At 46.5% G+C, this 25,454-nt stretch overlaps 1 protein-coding gene across 1 annotated transcript; it reads right to left on the reverse strand.

Annotated features, from left to right (window-relative positions):
• Window positions 1-1,643: 1,643 nt before the first annotated feature.
• Window positions 1,644-3,306, reverse strand: LOC125510021 (uncharacterized). The gene has a single exon (XM_048675114.2). The coding sequence runs from the start codon at window positions 2,792-2,794 to the stop codon at window positions 1,718-1,720; it is 1,077 nt and encodes a 358-aa protein (XP_048531071.1). The 5' UTR covers window positions 2,795-3,306; the 3' UTR covers window positions 1,644-1,717.
• Window positions 3,307-25,454: the final 22,148 nt, after the last annotated feature.

Here is a 25,454-nt window from a genome sequence, read left to right on the forward strand (position 1 = left end):
AGCTGGTCTTTAAGTGAATTTGGCTCCTGTCTCTGGCTCAACTTCGGATGCTAGCCTTTGTCATGTCACAACCTTTAGCTAAATACCAATGGATGAACAACACGATGGGTAGTTTCCTTCGCTTGAGTTGATCTGCCCTGTGCCTCTCCGTGTCGGTACATGAGGACTCGGGTCCTCTTTTTCTTCCAAAACAAATCTCACTTTCAGCGACGCCTCCACCTTGCGGCTACACAAAGGGCCTAGCCCCACCAAGCACGCACATAGCCAGCCGCACTTGGGCCAGCCTTCCACGCACTAGGCATGCCCACAATCCGTCTCGGCTTCTGCTCCCTGCAACCAGCGCCTGACTTGACCTGCCGTGCCTCGATCCATGCCAGATCGGCCGCCGCCGCCGCTGAGATCCAATCTGCTCGCCCCACTAATTGCTTTCCCGATTTCGCCGAGAACGCACCAGACGACCTCCGCGGAACATCACTTCCGCACATCATCTTTGTCCCGAAACTTGACGACGATCCATCCTACAGATCAACAATCCGCAGCCTCTGAATAACCTAGCTCATGATACCACTTGTTAGAATAAATTCGAGGCATACCGTTGATTATCCGAGGACCAAGCAATCACACGAGGCACGGCATCAAGATTTGTTAACGAGGTTCACCGATATGGCTACATCCCCGGGGCATGACTATGGGCGTTCCTTCCCATGATACCGTCACAATACCGCACCCGGTCGTCCTGGACACTGGCACATGCCGCCGGCTTCCCCTGCGTTCCGGTGTTATTATGTTGGAATAGGTTACATCGTGTGTCTACCCCGCTATATATGAAAGGCCTAGGATACAAGTGTCCTATTAGGACACGACTTCACATCCTATGTAAACACAATACAACTCCTAATCCAATTGTAACCTACCTTGTACACAATATTCGACACAAGTCTAACAGGTCCTACTCAGGGAGGCGAGGAGGCGACAGCTCTCTGAAGATGAAATAAGGTTCTCCTCGCCTAGTCCCCGTTCCGGTGGTGTTTCCAGCATCGTTGGAGGGCATGTGGAGGTTTGTATCCGGCGCAACTCACGGGATTCGGTCGGTGTTTGTTTTTAGTGGATCCACGTGGATCATGTCTTTGTTCGTCTATTTTCGTATGTCTATAGATTGGATCATTTCGATCTACGCTTCTCTTTATCGGCGACGGTTGTTGTTCTGGTGCGTTGGTCCCACGTGGCCTTAGCACGGCGATTTTCAATTGTCTACCGCAACAAGGTTTGCCAGGCTCCGATGAGGGAAGACGTCGGCGCACCTTCGACTCGCTCTAGTGCTTGTAGTCACCGCTAGATGGTTTATGGAGCTGGATTTTACTTTTGGTGTTCTTTGTACTACCTTGACAGTTGATGAATAGATCGGAAGTTTTCCTCGCAAAAAAAAAATATGATGCATGGTGATATTTTTAATTTTTTTTGCATGGATATTTTCTGGTTGAACTCATAATTCTTCTTTTTTAAAGTACGTGGTACATACATAGAGGAACATAGTGCACTTTGCTATCATATTTTTAGCAACCTATGCCCGTTTTCATTCAGTTCGGCATTCGTAACTAGAGTATGAGGAAGTAACGAACAAGATGGAATTCATAGGACACCCGAAAAAAAAAGATGGAATTCATAGACACACGAGCAGAAAGCTACGGGTTTGCACATTTGCATTGTGCGCCTTGTGTCACCCATCGATGCGCCGGCGCCCCGGCGGGTCGGGGAACCTGCGCACCGCGGCCATAGGCGACACATCCACTGCCCTGCGGCTCACGCACCCCGTTAGTAGCCCAACCGGCCGGTCCCGGTTCTGCCTCACGGCCACCGGGGGCCTCCCGCGGCCGCCACTGCGCTCCGGCGCGGCGGACATGTCCACGGCGCTCGCGGTCACCACGCTCCACTGGATGCTCGCCTCGCTTGGCTCGTACGGGCAGTCGCCGATCATGAGGCTCTTGATCTCGAACAGGTCCGAGCTCGACTCGCTCCCGCCATCGTCGTCGTCGTCGTCGCCTCCGCCGCAGCTGACTTTGACCGGAGCCTGAAGAGTGAAGCTTCCTTTCCTAAAGCTCGCGCTCGAGTACTCGACCGCCTTCTCCTCCCTCCCTACTGTTGCCAGTTGTGAAGCGCCGAGATTCAAATTTGGCGGGAGGCCAGCCACCACACCACGGTGGCTGCCGCCGGCTAGCCCGAGGCCAGCCTTCTGCATCCTCAGGTCTCTGTACCACTCGATCCCGCTCGCCGCCAGCTTGCTCGATTCTGTCGTCTCCGTCGCCGGGCCGCCGTTGACGCGCACGGCCCGCTTCCCGGAGCACGGACGCAGGAGCGCCCCGACCTGCAGGCAGCACTTCTTGCTGCTGTATCCCGGGTGGCTGCGCGCGTCCCGGAGGAGCACGGTCTGGCTGTTGGCAGTGGCCGCCGAGCCAGCGCTCGCCGCCGACGCGCACGTCGACGTCGGCTTGCTCGCCGGCACAGCTGGCCTCGACACCGTGGCCACAGTCTCCACAGCCGTGGCGGAGCCCTCCTTGCTGTCGCCGTCCATTGCACCCTTGAAGTAACGCTCAGCCGAGAACACGTCGAGCTCGCCGTCAGCGTAAGTGCGCCGCCGGCTCGGCGTGCTCTTCGGCGGCACTGGCGCCCTAGCCGGGCCGGTGGCCATGCCCTCCCTGATGAGATCCGGGTAGGCCGGTAAGGTGCTGTTCCGGCGCCGCCCGAACAGCTCCTGCTCATAACTGACCTTCAAATCACCATTTCTTGTGTGCTCCATGGTGCAATCAAATGCACAACTAGACAACTGGTGCTGCTACTGCTGCTAGTATTATCAAGTTTTCATGTATCTCAAACACACAGAAACGGTGTGAAATAGCCACACTTATATAGGCAACACAACATGATTGGAACACGATCCTGGTAAAAAGTAAATGAGAATGATTCGGTTAATCCATCAAAAAAGAAGCTTGTTGCTAATCTGTCCCTGTGAAGCAACAGTGGGGACAACAGGGAGGAGATAATGAGGCTGTGAACTGGTTGAGAAGCAGAATGATTGGACCGTATGTTTTCGCAACATTTCTTGGGGATGCATGCAATTTTGTGATGAAGGTGGTGGTTGGTGCTTCCACGTCCGCAAGTCACAGGATCTCCAGGAATTCTGATGGATCTCTTGCTAACGTTAACACTCCCGTTGAAACTGTTTTGCAGTGCAAAAGCAGACACTGACATGCCTGAAGGAACAGGGAACACAGGCAGTTTCTTGATCATTACATTACATGTAAGACACACCGGAAATTTGGGGGAACAATGACGCCTGTCTGCATGTAAGACATGAAATTGAGATGATAAGGTTGTTGTGTGGAACTGTGGACACATACAGGATTTTCTTTTCTTCTCTTTTTCTTTGTGTGTTGACTGACAGGTAAGGAGGCAAGGAAACACAAAGTACTATCTGGAATGGACTGTTGTGCACCAGTTCAGTACTTCATTTTTAAGCTTTTTCACGGAACTAGTTGAATGCCCTTCGCGTAAAAGTTCTTTTTATCGCTACTAGTAGTAAGTACTGTAAAGAAAGGACATCCGTGTCGCCCCCCGCAGGCGACCCAGGCGAAACCCTAGCCGCCGGGCCGCCACCCCTCCCCTTCCCTCCTCCCCCCCTCGCCGCCCCCGGCAGGCGCCGCCAGGCAAAGCCCACGCGGTGTCGGCGGCAACGGGGCACTTCTTCCCTCTCGCGAGGCCTTGGTTGCGCGGGGCGGCCTGGCTAAGGAGAGGCGTGGGGGCTGCAACGTGAGCTGGCGCCGACCGGCGCGACGGGTTTGGCGCTGCGGTTGCGCGCGCTGGTGCTTGCCGATGGACGAGGGCAGGCAAAGGACGATTGGCGCGGCGGCGAGATGTTGGCGGCTCGTCTGAGACGGCATGTCTGCGTGGCGCCCAGGCGCTGCTCCCGACGTGGCTCGGCAGCGCGCGAGGCGCGGGATGAGCACCGTCGACGCCGCCAACGCGGATCTGCTGGGTGGCCGACGACGGTGCGCGAGGAGGTTGGGCGACACGGCGGTGAGGGGCTCCAAGCCCGATCTGAGTTTGGGCGGTCCCGCGCCCAGATCTCGATGGCCGGTGGTGCCTGGATAGGGGAGGCGTGTGCGGTGGTGCCGGTGGATGCTGGTGGGTTCCCCCTTGCAAGTGTGTGCACGTCCAGCTCCTGGAGCAGGGGCGCCGTCCATCCTGTTGGTGCTAGAGGAAGCCCGGGCAGACCAGATCCAGCTCGAAGGTCCGGTCCTTGCGCGCGGCGGTGCGAGCACGTTAGTTTTGTCTTGGTTTTTGCTCTGTTTCGGCGCGCGGCGGTGCGGGCCGGTCAACTATGGTTCTACTTCGGTCTCTCCTGTGCGCTGCGGTGCAAATTCTCGCCCAGATCTGCGCACGGAGCCGGAGGATGGTCGGAGTCGATTTGGTTCGCCCAGGTCCTGCGAGCGGCGGGGCGGACCGGTCAGGTTGACGTGTGCTCGCCTAGGTTCTGCGTGCGGCGGTGACTATCCCGTGTCTGATAGTGTGTGCTTGGCCTTGTTCTGCCTGGTGGTGCCGGGTTGGTCTCGGATCCTAGATGGTTGGTGGAAGGCATGGCTCCGGATGAAAATCTTGCATCGACCTCGTCGGTGCAGACGGTAACGGCATCTATGGATGTCGTATTCTTTCTTGGAGGTGCCGCCGTGGAGCTCATTGCTCTTCCTGCCTCATGGCTGAGGTCTCCGGGTGAAAACCTAAGATCTGGTGAAGCCAGATCGGATGACGGTGGTGTTCTCGATACCACTTCCTTCTTGGAGGCATCATCTTGGAGGCCTCGACGATGGATTCCGATGATGTGCACGGTTGCTGGTGGATATTGGGTTTGTGTTGGTGCCGGCGGGTTTCTGTTTTCTTTCTTTTCTTTCTGCACTAGCCCTTTTGCGGTGCTTTCCTCTTTTGGAGGTGTTCTTGTTACTTCTCTTCTAATCAATGAATTTGGCAGTCCTCCTGCCAACGTTCTAAAAAAAGTTCTTTCTTTGCATAACAATATGCATTTAAATCTAATGCTTAGAGAACTTGATTTTCTAGGAATAAAATAATTATAGTCGATATTTTACATCGGTTTGCTATTTTGCAACAAAAGTTTTAAATAATGGGGTATGTCATTTAGCGGCCGCTTGCTGGAAGCTACGAAAAGTTTTCTCGAATACGGATGCTATGAAAAGTTATCGTGAAGCTAAGACTCATTTATCGTTTTCGGTTGAATCATGAAAACAATAAACATATAATTAGGCATTTATATCATATATGCATATACTTGACAATTAATATGCATGCATATATCACATATACTCCCTCCGTTCCCAAATATTTGTCTTTTTTAGAGATTTCAACACATGACTACATACGAAGCAAAATGAGTGAATCTACACTCTAAAATATATCTACATACATTCGTATGTTGTAGTCCATTTGAAATGTTCAGAAAGACAAATATTTAGGAACGGAGGGAGTACTTGACAAGCAATATGCATGCATATATCACATATACTTGACATGGGGCCATAGCAATGCAAAGCTTGGATCCAGCCATGACAAAGGCATATCAGCAAAGCATCCAACCATCGCAAAGCAAATCTTGGCATAGCTTTAGCGTGTCACTAAACTGACACACAAATTTAGCACTAAACACGCCATAGCCTGCTATTAGCCACAAAATCCATTTAGTGCAAAACACACATAGTTTTAGCATGATGTCATTCCAAATGCTATAGCGGTGCTATAGCTCACTATTTGAAATTTTGATCACAACTGGATTTCATTCAGTTTGCTCATCGTTTGACCTCACGGATAACTTGGGCCTCTCATAGCGACTGATCTCATAGTTCGTTAGCAACTTAGCATAGTGCATTATACTACTTTAATTATTACACCTCTTGTATAGTATCATATCCTAGTATCATAGCGCATGGTACTGCTTTATTTATTCATATGTACAATCTCATTCTGACATTATGTCACACATCTACTTTCCATTAAATTGCCTCGTTTGGTGAGCTATGATAAGTATCATATCAAGATACTGGTATCTTCCCTTTTTATTTAACCACTGTCAATCGAGGGGAAGTGGATTTTCTCATTCGTCTCTGTCGCGCTCCCTCCAGTAGTTAGTTTTGTCTTTCCTCTTTAACTACTATCGAGGCCATGAAAATTCAATGTCTTCAAAGGTGCATGTCCCCCTCCATAGTTAGTTTCTCCTTCGAAGATGATGGATAAGTCAATCAGTCTTACAGGTCCATGGGGGCCTGGAACAATCCCCTAAAACAGTCTGGAGACGGGCATGATGTCATCTGACAGTATTAACATCTTCTCTAGGGTCTTCGTGGTGGTGATGATGAATGAGCCTCCACCATCGATGGGAACTTGGTGCTTCTGCACCATGTTAATCACCGAATCCCCTGCCAATAGGGGGTAATGGCCAAGGTGCTTGATCCCCCGAGAAGATCCTATAATCGAAGCATATGGGGGTCTCGGCCTAATGGGGTCACGATGGCTCCTCCTGAGCAAGTTGCGCCCTCCTAGCGGCAACATTCATGTCCCGTCCTAGATCGTGGCTTGAGGACCCCCCCACCCCCCCACACACATGTGGTATATGGAGCGGGAACCAACCGAGGGGGCCCTTGGCCGCTGTATTACATGAGGGTTCGTGCGGTCGTCACTGATGAGGGCATAGACCTGGGGTAGGGTAATAGGCCCGACCTATACGTCCTACCTAAGGTCCTTGTCTTAGAAGCAAAGAAGTTCAAGAGTAAACACGGAGGACCCAATAAAGGTGTCGAGTGCAATCCACTCGACCTACCATTCACTCGGAGACTCCTTCTTATTTGAGTCAGTCGACTACTCAACCATTCGACCATGTAAAAGACCACTCGACGTACAAGAAGACCTAAAGCCGCTCTGCGCAGCAACGGTCGGGCATTTACTCGTATATTTAATGATCATTTGTAGCACTTTATTACAGATGTTACCTATAACGCTCTCTCTTTATGAATATTGAACTCGGTGTAACGGAGGGGAGCTGGGGGTCCTGGCGCACTCTATATAAGCCACCCCCCTCCTCTGAGACAAGGGTTTGCACCCCTGTAACTCACACGCATATAATCAGTTGACCGCCTCCGCGCTCCGAGACATAGGGTTGTTACTTCCTCTGAGAAGGGCCTGAACTCGTAAAACTTGCGTGTACAACTCCTCCATAGCTAGGATCTTGCCTCTACATCCCTACCCCCATTCTACTGTCAGACTTAGAACCACGACAGTTGGCGCCCACCGTGGGGCCGGTGTCTTAGCAGTTTATTGGAGAAGTTGTGATTCTTCCGATTCCCATCATCATGGTTTCCGGCGGAGGATTGGCTGAAGGCCGCAAGATCCGTCTCGGCATGCTCATCTTCATCGCCGATGACTCCGCTTGGCTTCACGAAGCTCCACTCGACGTCGAGGCGCTCCCCGTCTGTGGGGCGACGCACTTCCGCGCGTGCGTTCGCGGCGTCCTTCTTCGACAACCGTCGACTCCGTATCAGTCGACTCCTGTGGCAACCTCCCTCTCAGTTATTCGCCGGCGCCAGCGATCCGGTCGGTCGCGGCTTCAGCGGTGGGTGAGGCACGCGGTGGCCCGCCAATCGGCCACCCCGCAAATCGCGGCAATAGAGCCCGATGAAACTCTGTACGGCCTATTTGATCTGTCGACTGGCTCCGTCGAGACTGCGTCTGAATGCGATAGCAGCGACCCCGCGGCAGAAGTCTTGATGGTCAATGGACCACACAGTCCTCCTGGCTTCACTCAGGAAGGCGGTGGCGATGGCGGCGGTGATCCGTCGCGTGTTGACGAGGAGTACCGTCCCGAACCCCTCTCCTCGCAGCGGAGGGAAGATCTTCGCCGCCGTAATATGGATGCGCTCCACACTCCTATCGTTGGAGAAACCCCCGAGGCCCGGGCCTTGGAGGAGGCGCGCCTGGCCAACTTATCTGAGCGCACTCGACTGGAGAACCTCCAGCGTGCACTCGACGAGCGTGCTCGGCAGCGGATCCCCGAGTCCAGTCGACGACAACTTTTTCCGCCTCCGACTCAGGTATATCGAACTCCGATCCAGAATCTCACAGCTGCAGCTCGAATAGCAGAGTCAATTCAACCTTCCCAGTCAGAAGCTGGCCGAGGTTTGCTGCAGATCCGGGCTTTACTCTGGGCAGCAGGAGAGCAGAATACAACGGTATCTCAGTCGCGGAATAGGATTCGTAGCAGGTCTATGGTGGCGGATACTGTCCAGTCTGCCCGTAGCCCGAGACCGCCTCCGCGGCATGAGGGACGTGGATACCAGCAAGATTAGTACAGGAACTGTGAGCAGTATGATCATCGACTCGACCATGACGATCATTATCGAGTGCTCACGTCTCCTCCGAGGAGTGGGTCGTACATGCCTCGGCGGCAAGATGACAGGCGTCCCCACAGCGGCGAACGGAGAATTCCAGTCGACCCCAGAGAACCAGGCTTTGATGCAAGATCAATCCTTATTCAAGGTCTGGTTGATAGAAACAGAGTTCACAGAGAAGGCCACGATAGAGATCGTCCGACTGGAAGTAGGGTACATGTTTCAGGACCCGAGTGTTTCAGCAGAGCCATCAAAGTAGCAGTGATTCCTCCAAACTTCAGGTTGGCGATTGGAGTCAGCAAGTTCACCGGCGAATCAAAGCCAGACACTTGGCTTGAGGATTACCGAGTGGCTGTGCAGATTGGCGGTGGCAATGATGATGTAGCCATGAAGCACCTCCCCTTTGATGTTGGAGGGCTCTGCCAGAGCGTGGTTGAATCAGTTGGCTCCTGGCAGCATATACAGTTGTGAAGAATTTGCTCGAGTGTTTGTAAGGACCTTTGAAAGCACTTGCAAAAGGCCGGCAGGGTTGATAGAATTGCAGTGTTGTGTCCAGAAACCAAATGAAACTTTGAGGGATTATATCCAGAGATGGATCACGTTGCACCATACAGTGGAGAATGTGTCAGATCACCAAGCAATATGTGCCTTCAAGGAAGGCGTTAAGTATCGGGAATTGAACCTGAAATTCGGTCGGACAGGAGATATGACTCTGACTCGGATGATGGAGATCGCCACCAAATATGCCAATGGTGAAGAGGAAGACCAACTCCGGAGTGGCAAACACAAAACAGTCGCCCAAGAAACCGAAGGAGGGAATTCCAGTCGGAAACAGAAGCGAAAAGATGAACCAGCTGCTCCTGGTGAAGCTTTAGCTGTTGCCCAAGGAAAGTTCCAGGGAAAACCCAAAGGGTCCTGGAATCCCAAGAAAGTTAAGGATAAAGATGGGAATGATGTGTTGGATTTACCATGCCATATTTATACCAAGAAATATGAAGAGGGGAACATCATTTACCCTAAACACACCACTCGACAGTGTCGTTTCCTGATTCAACAGTTCCGAGAGAAACAACCCAAGGAAAAGGAAAAGAAGTCGGACGAAGGTGAGGATAGGGAAGAAGATGATGACGACTTTCCCAATGTCAATTCCACGCTAATGATTTTTGCTGATGTTGAAAGCAAAAGTCGATTGAAGGTTATTAATAGGGAGGTGAACATGGTTGCCCCGGCAACACCCAATTATCTGAAGTGGTCCCAGACTGCCATCACATTCGACCAGTCAGACCACCCAGCGCATAGAGCCACCCCTGGGAGGCAAGCACTAGTGGTCGACCCAGTAGTCGAAGGCACCCGACTGACTAAAGTGCTGATGGATGGTGGCAGCGGCTTGAATATTCTTTATGTTGAAACCTTGAAGGGAATGGGCATTCCGATGTCCAAGCTGAGTGAAAGCAATATGAGTTTCCACGGTGTTATACCTAGCAAGAAAGCTCAGTCACTCGGCCAGATCACACTTGATGTGGTTTTCAGTGATTCCAAGAATTACCGCAAGGAAAAGTTGATGTTTGAGGTAGTGGATTTCAAGAGTGCTTACCATGCCATCCTGGGGAGACCCTCTTATGCACGTTTTATGGCTCGACCATGTTATGCGTATCTCAAATTGAAGATGCCTGGTCCCAAAGGAGTAATCACTGTCACTGGCAATCGGCAGAAGGCAGAAGAGTGCTTCCAGAAGGGCTCAAAAATTGCCTTAGCCATGTGCGGTGCCCCCTCCACCATCCACCTCGGTGAAGCCCTGTTCCGGTAGTATCATCATCACCGTCATCACGCCGTCGTGCTGACGAAGCCTACCATAGAGTCAAGAAAAATGCAGATCCGAGTGATTTGCTGCAAGCCAAGAAGCCTACCACAGAGTCCGCATTTCAGTCGTCAGGGGAAACGAAGCCGATTCATATCTACCCGACCGATCCCAATGCTGCTCCGACCCATATCTCGTCAACACTTGACAACAAATAGGAAGAAGCGCTCATCCAGTTCCTCCGTGAGAACTGGGACATCTTTAAATGGAAACCTTCTGACATGCCAGGTGTACCCAGGGGACTGGCTGAGCATCGTTTGCGAGTCAACCCGAAAGTAAAACCAGTCAAGGAACATTTCGACGGTCCGCCGTCCAGAAGAGAAAAGCAATTGGCGAAGAAGTGGCTCGGCTCCTGGCAGCTGAGTTCATCCGAGAGATTTACCACTCCGAGTGGCTCACCAATGTTGTCATGGTCCCTAAGAAGGATGATTCACTTCGCATGTGCATTGACTTCAAGCATATCAATCGGGCCTGCCCGAAAGATCATTTTCCTCTTCCCCGCATCGACCAAATTGTCGATTCAACTGCGGGGTGTGAGCGTTTGTCCTTCTTGGACACCTATTCCGAGTACCATCAGATCCGACTATATGGACCCGATGAGATAAAAACGGCTTTCATCACTCCATTCGGATGTTTCTGTTATGTCACTATGCCATTCAGCCTAAAGAACGCCGGAGCCACTTTCATGAGGATGATCCAGAAGTGTCTACTCACTCAAATCAGTCGGAATGTGGAAGCATACATGGATGACATTGTAGTCAAGTCACGTAAAGGTTCCGACCTACTGGCTGACCTTGCCGAAACCTTTGCCAACCTCAGAAGGTACGATATTGATGACCCACAAGTATAGGGTATCTATCGTAGTCCTTTCGACAAGTAAGAGTGTCGAACCCAACGAGGAGTAGAAGGAAATGATAAGCGGTTTTCAGCAAGGTATTCTCTGCAAGTACTGAAATAAGTGGTAACAGATAGTTTTGTGATATGATAGATTGTAACGAGCAACAAGTAACAAAAGTAAATAAAGTGCAGCAAGATGGCCCAATCCTTTTGTAGCAAAGGACAAGCCGGAACAAACTCTTATAATAGGAAAAGCGCTCCCGAGGACACATGGGAATATCGTCAAGCTAGTTTTCATCACGTTCATATGATTCGCGTTCGATACTTTGATAATTTGATATGTGGGTGGACCGGTGCTTGGGTGCTGTTCTTACTTGAACAAGCATCCCACTTATGATTAACTTCTATTGCAAGCATCCTCAACTACAACAAAAGTATTAAGGTAAACCTAACCATAGCATGAAACATATGGATCCAAATCAGCCCCTTACGAAGCAACGCATAAACTAGGGTTTAAGCTTCTGTCACTCTAGCAACCCATCATCTACTTATTACTTCCCAATGCCTTCCTCTAGGCCCAAATAATGGTGAAGTGTTATGTAGTCGACGTTCACATAACACCACTAGAGGCTAGACAACATACATCTTATCAAAATATCAAACGAATACCAAATTCACATGACTACTCATAGCAAGACTTCTCCCTTGTCCTTAGGAACGAACGTAATTACTCACAAAGCATATTCATGTTCATAATCAGAGGGGTAATAATATGCATATAGGATCTGAACATATGATCTTCCACCAATTAAACCAACTAGCATCAACTACAAGGAGTAATCAACACTACTAGCAACCTACTAGCACCAATCCCGGAATTTGAGACAAGAATTGGATACAATAGATGAACTAGGGTTTGGAGATGAGATGGTGCTGGTGAAGATGTTGATGGAGATTGCCCTCTCCCGATGAGAGGAGCGTTGGTGATGACGACGGTGATGATTTCCCCCTCCGGGAGGGAAGTATCCCCAGCAGAACAGCTCTGCCGGAGCTCTAGATTGGATCCACCAAGGTTCCGCCTCGTGGCGGCGGAGTCTCATCCCGAAAAGTTCCCCCTTATTTTTTTCTCATCGGAAGACCTCATATAGGAGAAGATGGGCATCGGAGAGCCACCAGGGGGCCCACGAGGTAGGGGGCGCGCCCTAGGGGGGGCGCCTCCACCCTCGTGAGCAGGGTGTGGGCCCCCTGGCCTTCATCTTTGGCATGGATTTTTATTTCTTTCTTTTAAGACGTTCCGGGGAGTTTCTGGACTTTTGGAGTTGCGCAGAATAGGTCTCTAATATTTGCTCCTTTTCCAGACCAGAATTCCAGCTGCCGACATTCTCCCTCTTTATGTAAACCTTGTAAAATAAGAGAAAATAGCCATAAGTATTGTGATATAAAGTGAAATAACAGTCCATAATGCGATAAATATCGATATAAAAGCATGATGCAAAATGGACGTATCAACTCCCCCAAGCTTAGGCCTCGCTTGTCCTCAAGAGAAAAGCCGATAACAATAAATATGTCCTCATGTTTAGAGGTAGAGGCGTCGATAAGAAAAATAAAATACGGACATGAAGGCATCATGATTATTCTTATAACAACAACATATATAGGTTTTCTCATATGATTACTTATGTTCAAGTGATGATCTATTCACAATGCAAAAGTATAAATCATAAACCTTCGGGAGAATATATAATGAATTTTTACCGACCAAAATACGTAACGTGCAAGAAAACGGAGTCCGGAAGGCACACGAGGCGCTCACGAGGTAGGGGGCGCGCCCAGGGGGGTAGGGTGCGCCCACCACCCTCGTGGGGCCCTCGTGTCCTTCCCGGACTGCTACTTATTTTTCTATTTTTCTAAATATTCCAAAACGAAGAAATATTGCCTTAAAAATTGTTTTGGAGTCGGTTTACTTACTGTACCACATACCTATTCCTTTTCGGAGTCTGAAACGTTCCGGAAAGTGTCCCTTATGTATTCCTCCAGGGTTATGGTTTCAATAATATTGGTTTCAACATTTATGGGATTACCTGAGATATAATGTTTAATTCTTTGACCATTTACCACCTTCGGATTTGCGCCCTCGAAGTTGTTGATTTTTATGGCACCGGAACGATAGACCTCTTCGATAACATAGGGGCCTTCCCATTTAGAGAGAAGTTTTCCTGCAAAAAATCTTAAACGAGAGTTGTATAGCAATACATAATCACCTACATTAAACTCATGCTTTTGTATCCTTTTGTCATGCCATTTTTTAATTTTTTCTTTAAACAACTTGGCATTTTCATAAGCTTGGGTTCTCCATTCATCAAGTGAGCTAATATCAAATAACCTCTTCTCACTGGCAAGTTTAAAATCATAGTTAAGCTCTTTAATAGCCCAATATGCCTTGTGTTCTAGTTCGAGAGGTAAGTGACATGCTTTTCCATAGACCATTTTATACGGAGACATACCCATAGGATTTTTGTATGCAGTTCTATAAGCCCATAATGCATCATCAAGTTTCTTAGACCAATTCTTTCTAGACCTATTAAAAGTCTTTTGCAAAATTAATTTGAGCTCTCTATTGCTCAATTCTACTTGACCACTAGACTGTGGGTGATAAGGAGATGCAATTCTATGATTAACATCATATTTAGCAAGCATTTTACGGAAGGTACCATGAATAAAGTGTGAACCACCATCAGTCATTAAATATCTAGGGACTCCAAACCTCGGAAAATAACTTCCTTAAGCATTTTAATAGAAGTGTTATGATCAGCACTACTAGTTGGAATAGCTTCTACCCACTTAGTAACGTAATCAACAGCAACTAAAATATGTGTGTATCCATTGGAGGCAGGAAAAGGTCCCATATAATCAAAGCCCCAAACATCAAACGGTTCAATAACAAGTGAATAATTCATAGACATTTCTTGACGTCTACTAATATTACCAATTCTTTGACATTCATCACAAGACAAGACAAACTTACGGGCATCCTTGAAGAGAGTAGGCTAATAAAAACCAGATTGCAATACCTTATGTGCAGTTCTATCTCCAGCGTGGTGTCCTCCATAAGACTCGGAATGACACTTGCGTAGAATCTGTTCCTGTTCATGCTCAGGTACACAACGCCTAATGACATCATCTACTCCTTTATAAAGATGTGGGTCATCCCAAAAGTAATGTCTCAAGTCATAGAAAAACTTTTTCTTTTGCTGGTATGTGAAACTAGGTGGTATAAACTTAGCAACAATATAATTAGCATAATCAGCATACCATCGAGTACTACGAGAAGTACTTATAACATTTAATTGTTCATCAGGAAAGTCATCATTAATAGGTAGTGGGTCATCAAGAATATTTTCTAACCTAGACAGGTTGTCTGCAACGAGGTTCTCAGCTCCCTTTCTACCAACAATATGCAAATCAAATTCTTGTAGCAAGAGAACCCATCTAATAAGTCTAGGTTTAGCATCTTTCTTTTCCATAAGATATTTAATAGCAGCATGATCAGTTTGAATAGTTACTTTAGAATCAACAATATAAGATCTGAACTTATCACAAGCAAATACAACTGCTAAAAGCTCTTTTTCAGTAGTAGCATAATTTCTTTGAGCATTGTCTAGAGTCTTACTAGCATAATGAATAACATTTAATTTCTTATCAACTGTTTGCCCTAGAATAGCACCTACAACATAATCACTAGCATCACACATAATTTCAAAGGGTAAATTCCAATCAGGTGGCTGAACAATAGGTGCAGAGGCTAATGCTTTCTTAAGTATTTCAAATGCTTCTACACAATCATCATCAAAGACAAATGGTATATCTTTTTGCAACAAATTAGTCAGAGGCTGAGAATTTTTTGAGAAGTCCTTAATGAACCTCCTGTAAAATCCGGCGTGACCAAGGAAACTTCTTATACCTTTGATGTCCTTGGGACATGGCATCTTTTCAATAGCATCAACCTTGGCTTTATCAACTTCAATACCTCTTTCAGAAACTTTATGCCCCAAGACAATACCTTCATTAACCATAAAGTGGCATTTTTCCCAATTCAATACAAGATTAGTTTCTTCACATCTCTGCAAAACATGATCAAGATTGCTCAAGCAATCGTCAAAAGAGGAACCATAGACGGAAAAGTCGTCCATGAAAACCTCACAAATCTTTTCACAAAAGTCAGAGAATATAGCCATCATGCATCTTTGAAAGGTAGCAGATGCATTACATAAACCAAAAGGCATACGTCTATAAGCAAAAGTACCAAAAGGGCATGTAAAACTAGTCTTTGATTGATCTTTAGCCGACACAAGTATTTGAGAGAAACCAGAATAACCATCTAGAAAGCAATAGTGTGTGTGTTTGCATATTATTTCTAGCATTTGATCAATAAAAGGTAAGGGGTAATGATCTTTCTTAGTAGCTTTATTTAATTTGCGGAAATCAATTACCATCCTATAACCTGTGATAATTCTTTGTGGAATCAATTCATCTTTATCATTAGGGACAACAGTAATACCTCCCTTCTTAGGGACAGAATGGACAGGACTTACCCACTCACTATCAGCAACGAGATAGATTATACCTGCCTCCAGAAGCTTGAGTATTTCTTTTCTTACCACTTCTTTCATTTTAGGATTCAGACGTCGTTGAGGATCACGAACTGGTTTGGCATTTGCTTCCAAATTTATTTTATGTTGACATAGAGTGGGACTAATGCCCTTAAGATCATCAAGAGTATATCCAATAGCAGCACGATGTTTCTTCAGAGTTTTAAATAATCTTTCTTCTTCATGCTCTGAAAGGTTAGCACTAATAATAACATGATATATCTTCTTTTCATCAAGATAAGCATATTTAAGATTATCAGGCAAAGGTTTAAGCTCAAACACGAGATCACCCTTGGGTGGAGGAGGATCACCTAAAATTTCAACAGGCAAATTGTGTTTTAGAATAGGTTCCTATTTAAAGAATACTTCATCTATTTCCCTTCTTTCATTCATGAACATATCATTTTCATGGTCTAGCAAATAGTGTTCTAAAGGATCACTAGGAGGTACGGCAATAGAAGCAAGACCAATAATTTCATCCTTACTAGGCAATTCTTCCTCATGATGTTGTTTACTAAATTTAGAGAAATTAAACTCATGAACCATATCATCCAAACCAACAGTAACAATATTCTTAGTGCAGTCTATGGTAGCATTGACATTATTTAAGAAGGGTCTACCAAATATAATGGGACAAAAGCTATCTTGTGGGGAACCAAGAACAAGAAAATCATCAGGATATTTAGTTTTCCCACACAAGACTTCAACATCTCTAACAATTCCCATTGCTGAAATAGTATCACTATTGGCAAGTTTAATTGTGACATCAATATCTTCTAACTCAGTAGGTACAATTTCATTCTTAATTTCTTCATATAAAGTATGCGGTATAACACTAGTACTAGCACCCATATCACATAAGCCATGATAACAATGATATCCTATTTTAAAAGAAATAACAAGCACGCCTACCACATGTTTATGTTTATCTTTAGCACAAGGTTTAGCAATTCTAGCAGTTTCACCTTCAAACTGAATAACATGCCCATCAATATTATCAGACAAGAGATCTTTAACAATAGCAATATTAGGTTCTACTTTAACTTGCTCAGGAGGTGTATAAGTTCTAATATTGCTTTTACGAACAACAGTTGAAGCTTTAGCATGATCCTTTATTCTAACAGGGAAAGGTGGTTTCTCAACATAAGAAGTAGGAACAATAGGATCATTATAAGTGACTGTCTTTTCTTCAAATTTAATAGGTGCAGCTACTTTTACTTCTATGGGAGGATGATATTTAAACCACTTCTCCTTAGGGAGATCAACATAAGTAGCAAAAGATTCACAGAAAGAAGCTACTATCTCAGAGTCAAGTCCATATTTAGTGCTAAACTTACGGAAAATATCGGTATCCATAAAAGATTTAGCACAATCAAACTTAGGTGTCATACCTGACTCCTTACCTACGTCGAGGTCCCAATCTTCAGAGCTGCGTTTAATTATATCCAATAAATTCCATCTGAATTCAATAGTCTTCATCATAAAAGAGCCAGCACAAGAAGTATCGAGCATGTTGCGATTTTTTTCAGAAAGCCGAGCATAAAAACTTTGCATAATTATTTCTCTCTGGAGCTCATGATTGGGGCATGAATATAACATTGATTTAAGCCTCCCCCAAGCTTGAGCGATGCTTTCTCCTTCCCGAGGCCAGAAATTATATATATAATTGCGGTCACGATGAACAAGATGCATAGGGTAATACTTTTGATGAAATTCCAGCTTCAATCTTTTATAGTCCCATGATCTCATATCATCACATTGCCTATACCATACCAATGCGTCTCCCTTCAAAGATAAACGGAAGACCTTCTTCTTAGCAACATCATTGGGTATACCTGCAAGCTTAAATAATCCACAAACTTCATCCACATATATTAAGTGCTCATCAGGATGCTTTGTTCCATCTCCTGTAAAAGGATTAGCTAGCAGTTTTTCCATCATAGCCACAGGAAATTCAAAAGGAGTTTCATTTTCAATAGGTTCAGTAGGTTGAGGAGCAACTCTTTGCTCTACTTGACAGATTGAAGATACCCCGAACAAGCCCCTCAGAGTATTACTGTCCATAGTAACAAGTGACAGTAAATTTCAGCACACTATATAAATTTTTCTTTACCAAATTCCACCTACCAAAGGCGCTACACTCCCCGGCAACGGCGCCAAAAAAGAGTCTTGATGACCCACAAGTATAGGGGATCTTGTTGGGGAACGTTGCAGAAAACAAAAATTTTCCTACTCGTTTCACCAAGATCATCTAGGAGTTCATCTAGCAACGAGTCATTGGATGCATCTACATACCTTTGTAGATCGCGCACGGAAGCGTTCAAAGAACGGTGATGATGTAGTCGAACACGACGTGATCCAAATCACCGATGACCAGCGCCGAACGGACGGCACCTCCGCGTTCAACACACGTACGGGACGGGAGACGTCTCCTCCTTCTTGATCCAGCAAGGGAGAAGGAGAGGTTGATGAAGATCCAGCAGCACGACGGCGTGGTGGTGGATGCAGGGCGTCACAGTAGCAGGGCTTCGCCTATACTACGAAACGGAGACGTAACGGGGAGAGAGGGAGGCGCCAGGGGCTGGGGTGAAATCCCTCCTCTCCCCCCACTATATATAGGGGTGCCATTGGGGGGCGCCGGCCCTAGTAGATGAGATCTACTAGGGGGGGCGGCGGCCAAGGGGAGGTTTCCCTCCCCCCCAAGGCACCTAGGGTTGCCTTCCACCACATGGACTCTTCCATGGTGGAACCCTAGGCGCGTGGGCCTATAGGGGTGGCGCCCCAGCCCACTATGGGCTGGGTTCCCTCCTATTTCAGCCCATGTGGCCCCCCGGGACAGGTGGCCCCACCCGGTGGGCCCCCGGGACCCATCCGGTGGTCCCGGAACAATACCGATAACCCCGAAACTTGTCCCGATGGACGAAACAGCATTTCCTATATATAATTCTTTACCTCCGGACCATTCCAGAACTCCTCGTGACGTCCGGGATCTCATCCGGGACTCCAAACAACATTCGGGTTTCTGCATATACATATCTTCACAACCCTAGCGTCACCGAACCTTAAGTGTGTAGACCCTACGGGTTCGGGAGACAAGCAGACATGACCGAGACGACTCTCCGGTCAATAACCAACAGCGGGATCTGGATACCCATGTTGGCTCCCACATGCTCCACGATGATTTCATCGGATGAACCACGATGTCGAGGATTCAATCAACCCCGTACGCAATTCCCTTTGTCTATCGATATGTTACTTGCCCGAGATTCGATCGTCGGTATCCCAATACCTCGTTCAATCTCGTTACCGGCAAGTCACTTTACTCGTACCGTAATGCATGATCCCGTGACCAGACACTTGGTCACTTTGAGCTCATTATGATGATGCATTACCGAGTGGGCCCAGTGATACCTCTCCGTCATACGGAGTGACAAATCCCAGTCTTGATCCATGTCAACCCAACAGACACTTTCGGAGATACCCGTAGTCTACCTTTATAGTCACACAGTTACGTTGTGACGTTTGGCATACCCAAAGCACTCCTACGGTATCCGGGAGTTACACGATCTCATGGTCTAAGGAAAAGATACTTGACATTGGAAAACTCTAGCAAACGAACTACACGATCTTGTGCTATGTTTATTGGGTCTTGTCCATCACATCATTCTCCTAATGATGTGACCTCGTTATCAATGACATCCAATGTCCATAGTCAGGAAACCATGACTATCTGTTGATCAACGAGCTAGTCAACTAGAGGCTCACTAGGGACATGTTGGTGTCTGTTATTCACACATGTATTACGATTTCCGGATAACACAATTATAGCATGAATAAAGACAATTATCATGAACAAGGAAATATAATAATAATGCTTTTATTATTGCCTCTAGGGCATATTTCCAACAGTCTCCCACTTGCACTAGAGTCAATAATCTAGTTACATTGTGATGAATCGAACACCCATGGAATTCTGGTGTTGATCATGTTTTGCTCTAGGGAGAGGTTTAGTCAACGGATCTGCTACATTCAGGTCCGTGTGCACTTTACAAATTTCTATGTCTCCATCTTGAACATTTTCACGAATGGAGTTGAAGCGACGCTTGATGTGCCTTGTCTTCTTGTGAAACCTGGGCTCCTTGGCAAGAGCAATAGCTCCAGTGTTGTCACAGAAGAGCTTGATCGGCCCCGACGCATTGGGTATGACTCCTAGGTCGTTTATGAACTCCTTCACCCATATTGCTTCATGTGCTGCCTCCGAGGCTGCCATGTACTCCGCTTCACATGTAGATCCCGCCACGACGCTTTGCTTGCAGCTGCACCAGCTCACTGCTCCACCATTCAACATATACACGTATCCGGTTTGTGACTTAGAGTCATCCAGATCTGTGTCGAAGCTAGCGTCGACGTAACCCTTTACGACGAGCTCTTCGTCACCTCCATAAACGAGAAACATTTCCTTAGTCCTTTTTAGGTACTTCAGGATATTCTTGACCGCTGTCCAGTGTTCCTTGCCGGGATTACTTTGGTATCTGCCTACCAAACTTACGGCAAGGTTTACATCAGGTCTGGTACACAGCATGGCATACATAATAGAACCTATGGCTGATGCATAGGGGATGACACTCATCTCTTCTATTTCTTCTGCCGTGGTCGGACATTGAGCTGAGCTCAATTTCACACCTTGTAACACAGGTAAGAACCCCTTCTTAGAATGATCCATATTGAACTTCTTCAATATCTTATCAAGGTATGTGCTTTGTGAAAGACCTATGAGGCGCCTTGATCTATCTCTATAGATTTTGATGCCTAATATATAAGCAGCTTCTCCAAGGTCCTTCATTGAAAAACTTTTATTCAAGTAGGCCTTGATGCTGTCCAAGAGTTCTATATCATTTCCCATCAAAAGTATGTCATCTACATATAATATGAGAAATGCTACGGAGCTCCCACTCACTTTCTTGTAAACGCAGGCTTCTCCATAAGTCTGTGTAAACCCAAATGCTTTGATCATCTCATCAAAGCGAATGTTCCAACTCCGAGATGCTTGCACCAGCCCATAAATCGAGCGTTGGAGCTTGCACACTTTGTCAGCATTCTTAGGATCGACAAAACCTTCCGGCTGCATCATATACAATTCTTCCTTAAGGAAACCATTAAGGAATGCCGTTTTGACGTCCATTTGCCAAATTTCATAATCATAAAATGCGGCAATTGCTAACATGATTCGGACGGACTTTAGCTTTGCTACCGGTGAGAAAGTCTCATCGTAGTCAACCCCTTGAACTTGTCGATAACCCTTAGCGACAAGTTGAGCTTTATAGATGGTCACATTACCATCCGCGTCTGTCTTCTTCTTAAAGATCCATTTATTTTCTATGGCTCACCGTTCAACGGGCAAGTCAGTCAAAGTCCATACTTCGTTTTCATACATGGATCCTATCTCGGATTTCATGGCTTCTAGCCATTTGTCGGAATCCGGTCCCGCCATCACTTCTTCATAGTTCGAAGGTTCATCGTTGTCTAACAACATGACTTCCAAGACAGGGTTGCCGTACCACTCTGGTGCGGAACGTGTCCTTGTGGACCTTCGAATTTCAGTAGGAGCTTGATCAGAAGTGTCTTGATCATTATCATTAACTTCCTCTCTAGTCGGTGCAGGCACCTCAGGAACATTTTCTTGAGTTGCGCCTTTTACCGGTTCAAGAGGTAATACTTCATCAAGCTCTACTTTCCTCCCACTTACTTCTTTCGAGAGAAACTCTTTCTCCAGAAAGGACCCATTCTTGGCAACAAAGATTTTGCCTTCGGATCTGAGGTAGAAGGTGTACCCAACAGTTTCTTTTGGGTATCCTATGAAGACGCATTTTTCTGACTTGGGTTCGAGCTTTTCAGGTTGAAGTTTCTTGACATAAGCATCGCATCCCCAAACTTTCAGAAACGACAACTTAGGTTTCTTACCAAACCATAATTCAAACGGTGTCGTCTCAACGGATTTCGACGGAACCCTATTTAAAGTGAATGCGGTAGTCTCTAAAGCATAGCCCCAAAAAGATAGCGGTAAATCGGTAAGAGACATCATAGACCGCACCATATCCAATAGAGTGCGATTACGACGTTCGGACACACCGTTACGCTGAGGTGTTCCAGGCGGCGTGAGTTGTGAAACTATTCCACATTTTCTTAAGTGTGTGCCAAACTCGTGACTCAAGTATTCTCCTCCATGATCTGATCGTAGAAACTTGATTTTTCTGTCACGTTGATTCTCAACCTCACTCTGAAATTCCTTGAACTTTTCAAAGGTTTCAGACTTGTGTTTCATTAAGTAGACATACCCATATCTACTTAAGTCATCAGTGAGGGTGAGAACATAACGATAGCCACCGCGAGCCTCAACACTCATTGGACCGCACACATCAGTATGTATGATTTCCAATAAGTTGGTTGCTCGCTCCATTGTTCCTGAGAACGGAGTCTTGGTCATTTTACCCATAAGGCATGGTTCGCATGTGTCAAATGATTCATAATCAAGAGACTCCAAAAGTCCATCTGCATGGAGCTTCTTCATGCGTTTGACACCTATGTGACCAAGGCGGCAGTGCCACAAGTATGTGGTACTATCATTATCAACTTTACATCTTTTGGTACTCACACTATGAATATGTGTAGCAATACGCTCGAGATTCATTAAGAATAAACCATTTACCATAGGAGCATGACCATAAAACATATCTCTCATATAAATGGAACAACCATTATTCTCAGATTTAAATGAGTAGCCATCTCGAATTAAACGAGATCCCGATACAATGTTCATACTCAAAGCTGGCACTAAATAACAGTTATTGAGGTTTAAAACTAATCCCGTAGGTAAATGTAGAGGCAGCGTGCCGACGGCGATCACATCAACCTTGGAACCATTCCCGACGCGCATCGTCACCTCGTCCTTTGCCAGTCTCCGTTTATTCCGCAGCTCCTGCTGTGAGTTACAAATATGAGCAACGGCACCGGTATCAAATACCCAGGAGTCACTACGAGTACTGGTAAGGTACACATCAATTACATGTATATCACATATACCTTTGGTGTTGCCGGCCTTCTTATCCGCTAAGTATTTAGGGCAGTTCCGCTTCCAGTGACCCTTCCCTTTGCAATAAAAGCACTCAGTCTCGGGCTTGGGTCCATTCTTTGGCTTCTTCCCGGCAGCTTGCTTGCCGGGCACGGCAACCTCCTTGCCGTCCTTCTTGAAGTTCTTTTTACCCTTGCCTTTCTTGAACTTAGTGGTTTTATTGACCATCAACACTTGATGTTCTTTCTTGACTTCTACCTCCGCTGATTTCAGCATTGAGAACAACTCAGGAATGGTCTTTTGCATCCCCTGCATGTTGAAGTTCATCACGAAGCTCTTGTAGCTTGGTGGAAGCGACTGGAGGATTCTGTCAATGACCGCATCATCCGGGAGATTAACTCCCAGCTGAGACAAGCGGTTATGTAACCCAGACATAGTGAGTATGTGCTCACTGACAGAACTATTTTCCTCCATCTTACAGCTGAAGAACTTATCGGAGACTTCATATCTCTCGATCCGGGCATGAGCTTGAAAAACCATTTTCAGCTCTTCGAACATCTCATATGCTCCATGTCTCTCAAAATGCTTTTGGAGCCCCGGCTCTAAGCTGTAAAGCATGCCGCACTGAACGAGGGAGTAGTCGTCAACACGTGTCTGCCAAGCGTTCATAACATCTTGGTTCTGTGGGACGGGTGGATCACCTAGCGGTGCTTGTAGGACATAATCTTTCTTGGCAGCTATGAGGATGATCCTCAGGTTCCGGACCCAGTCCGTATAGTTACTGCCATCGTCTTTCAGCTTGGTTTTCTCTAGGAACGCGTTGAAGTTGAGGACTACGTTGGCCATTTGATCTACAAGACATATTGCAAAGATTTTAGACTAAGTTCATGATAATTAAGTTCATCTAATCAAATTATTAATGAACTCCCACTTAGATTAGACATCCCTCTAGTCATCTAAGTATTACATGATCCGAGTTAACTAGGCCGTGTCCGATCATCACGTGAGACGGACTAGTCAACGTCGGTGAACATCTTCATGTTTATCGTATCTTCTATACGACTCATGCTCGACCTTTCGGTCCTCTGTGTTCCGAGGCCATGTCTATACACATGCTAGGCTTGTCAAGTTAACCCTAAGTGTTTTGCTGTGTAAAACTGTCTTACACCCGTTGTATGTGAACGTAAGGATCCATCACACCCGATCATCACGGCGTGCTTAGAAACGACGAACTTTAGCAACGGTGCACAGTTAGGGGAGAACACTTCTTGATATTGTTATGAGGGATCATCTTATTTACTACCATCGTTCTAAGTAAACAAGATGCAAAACATGATAAACATCACATGCAATCAAATAATAAACGTGACATGATATGGCCAATATCACATAGCTCCTTTGATCTCCATCTTGGGGCTCCATGATCATCTTGTCACCGGCTTGACACCATGATCTCCATCATCATGATCTCCATCATCGTGTCTCCATGAAGTTGCTCGCCAACTGTTACTTCTACTACTATGGCTAACATGTTTAGCAATAAAGTAAAGTAATTTACATGGCGTTCCTCGATGACACGCAGGCCATATAAAAGAATAAAGACAACTCCTATGGCTCCTGCCGGTTGTCATACTCATCGACATGCAAGTCGTGAATCCTATTACAATAGCATGAACATCTCATACATCACATATAGATCATTCATCATTCATCACAACTTTGGCCATATCATATCACAAACCACTTGTTGCAAAAACAAGTTAGACGTCCTCTAATTGTTGTTGCAAGTTTTACGTGGCTGAATTAGGGTTCTAGCAAGAACGACTTCTTACCTACGTTAAAGCCACAACGTGATTTGTCAACTTCTATTTACCCTTCATAAGGACCCTGTTCATCGAATCCGCTCCAACTAAAGTGGGAGAGACAGACACCCGCCAGCCACCTTATGCAACTAGTGCATGTTAGTCGGTGGAACCGGTCTCACGTAAGCGTACGTGTAAGGTTGGTCCGGGCCGCTTCATCCCACAATACCGCTGAAGCAATAAAAGACTAGTAATGGCAAGAAAGTTGACAAATCTACGCCCACAACTAATTGTGTTCTACTCGCGCAAGAAGAACTACGCATAGACCTAGCTCATGATGCCACTGTTGGGGAACGTTGCAGAAAACAAAAATTTTCCTACTCGTTTCACCAAGATCATCTAGGAGTTCATCTAGCAACGAGTCATTGGATGCATCTACATACCTTTGTAGATCGCGCACGGAAGCGTTCAAAGAACGGTGATGATGTAGTCGAACACGACGTGATCCAAATCACCGATGACCAGCGCCGAACGGACGGCACCTCCGCGTTCAACACACGTACGGGACGGGAGACGTCTCCTCCTTCTTGATCCAGCAAGGGAGAAGGAGAGGTTGATGAAGATCCAGCAGCACGACGGCGTGGTGGTGGATGCAGGGCGTCACAGTAGCCGGGCTTCGCCTATACTACGAAAAGGAGACGTAACGGGGAGAGAGGGAGGCGCCAGGGGCTGGGGTGAAATCCCTCCTCTCCCCCCACTATATATAGGGGTGCCATGGGGGGGGGGCGCCGGCCCTAG

Source organism: Triticum urartu, chromosome 1A, assembly GCF_056163025.1.
Source record: "Triticum urartu cultivar PI428250 chromosome 1A, HENAU_Tu73, whole genome shotgun sequence".
Lineage (NCBI taxonomy): Eukaryota > Viridiplantae > Streptophyta > Magnoliopsida > Poales > Poaceae > Triticum > Triticum urartu.

Coding starts and splice junctions, on each gene's coding strand:
- LOC125510021 (XM_048675114.2), bottom strand. CDS start 2,794: ATGGAGCACACAAGAAATGGTGATTTGAAGGTCAGTTATGAGCAGGAG.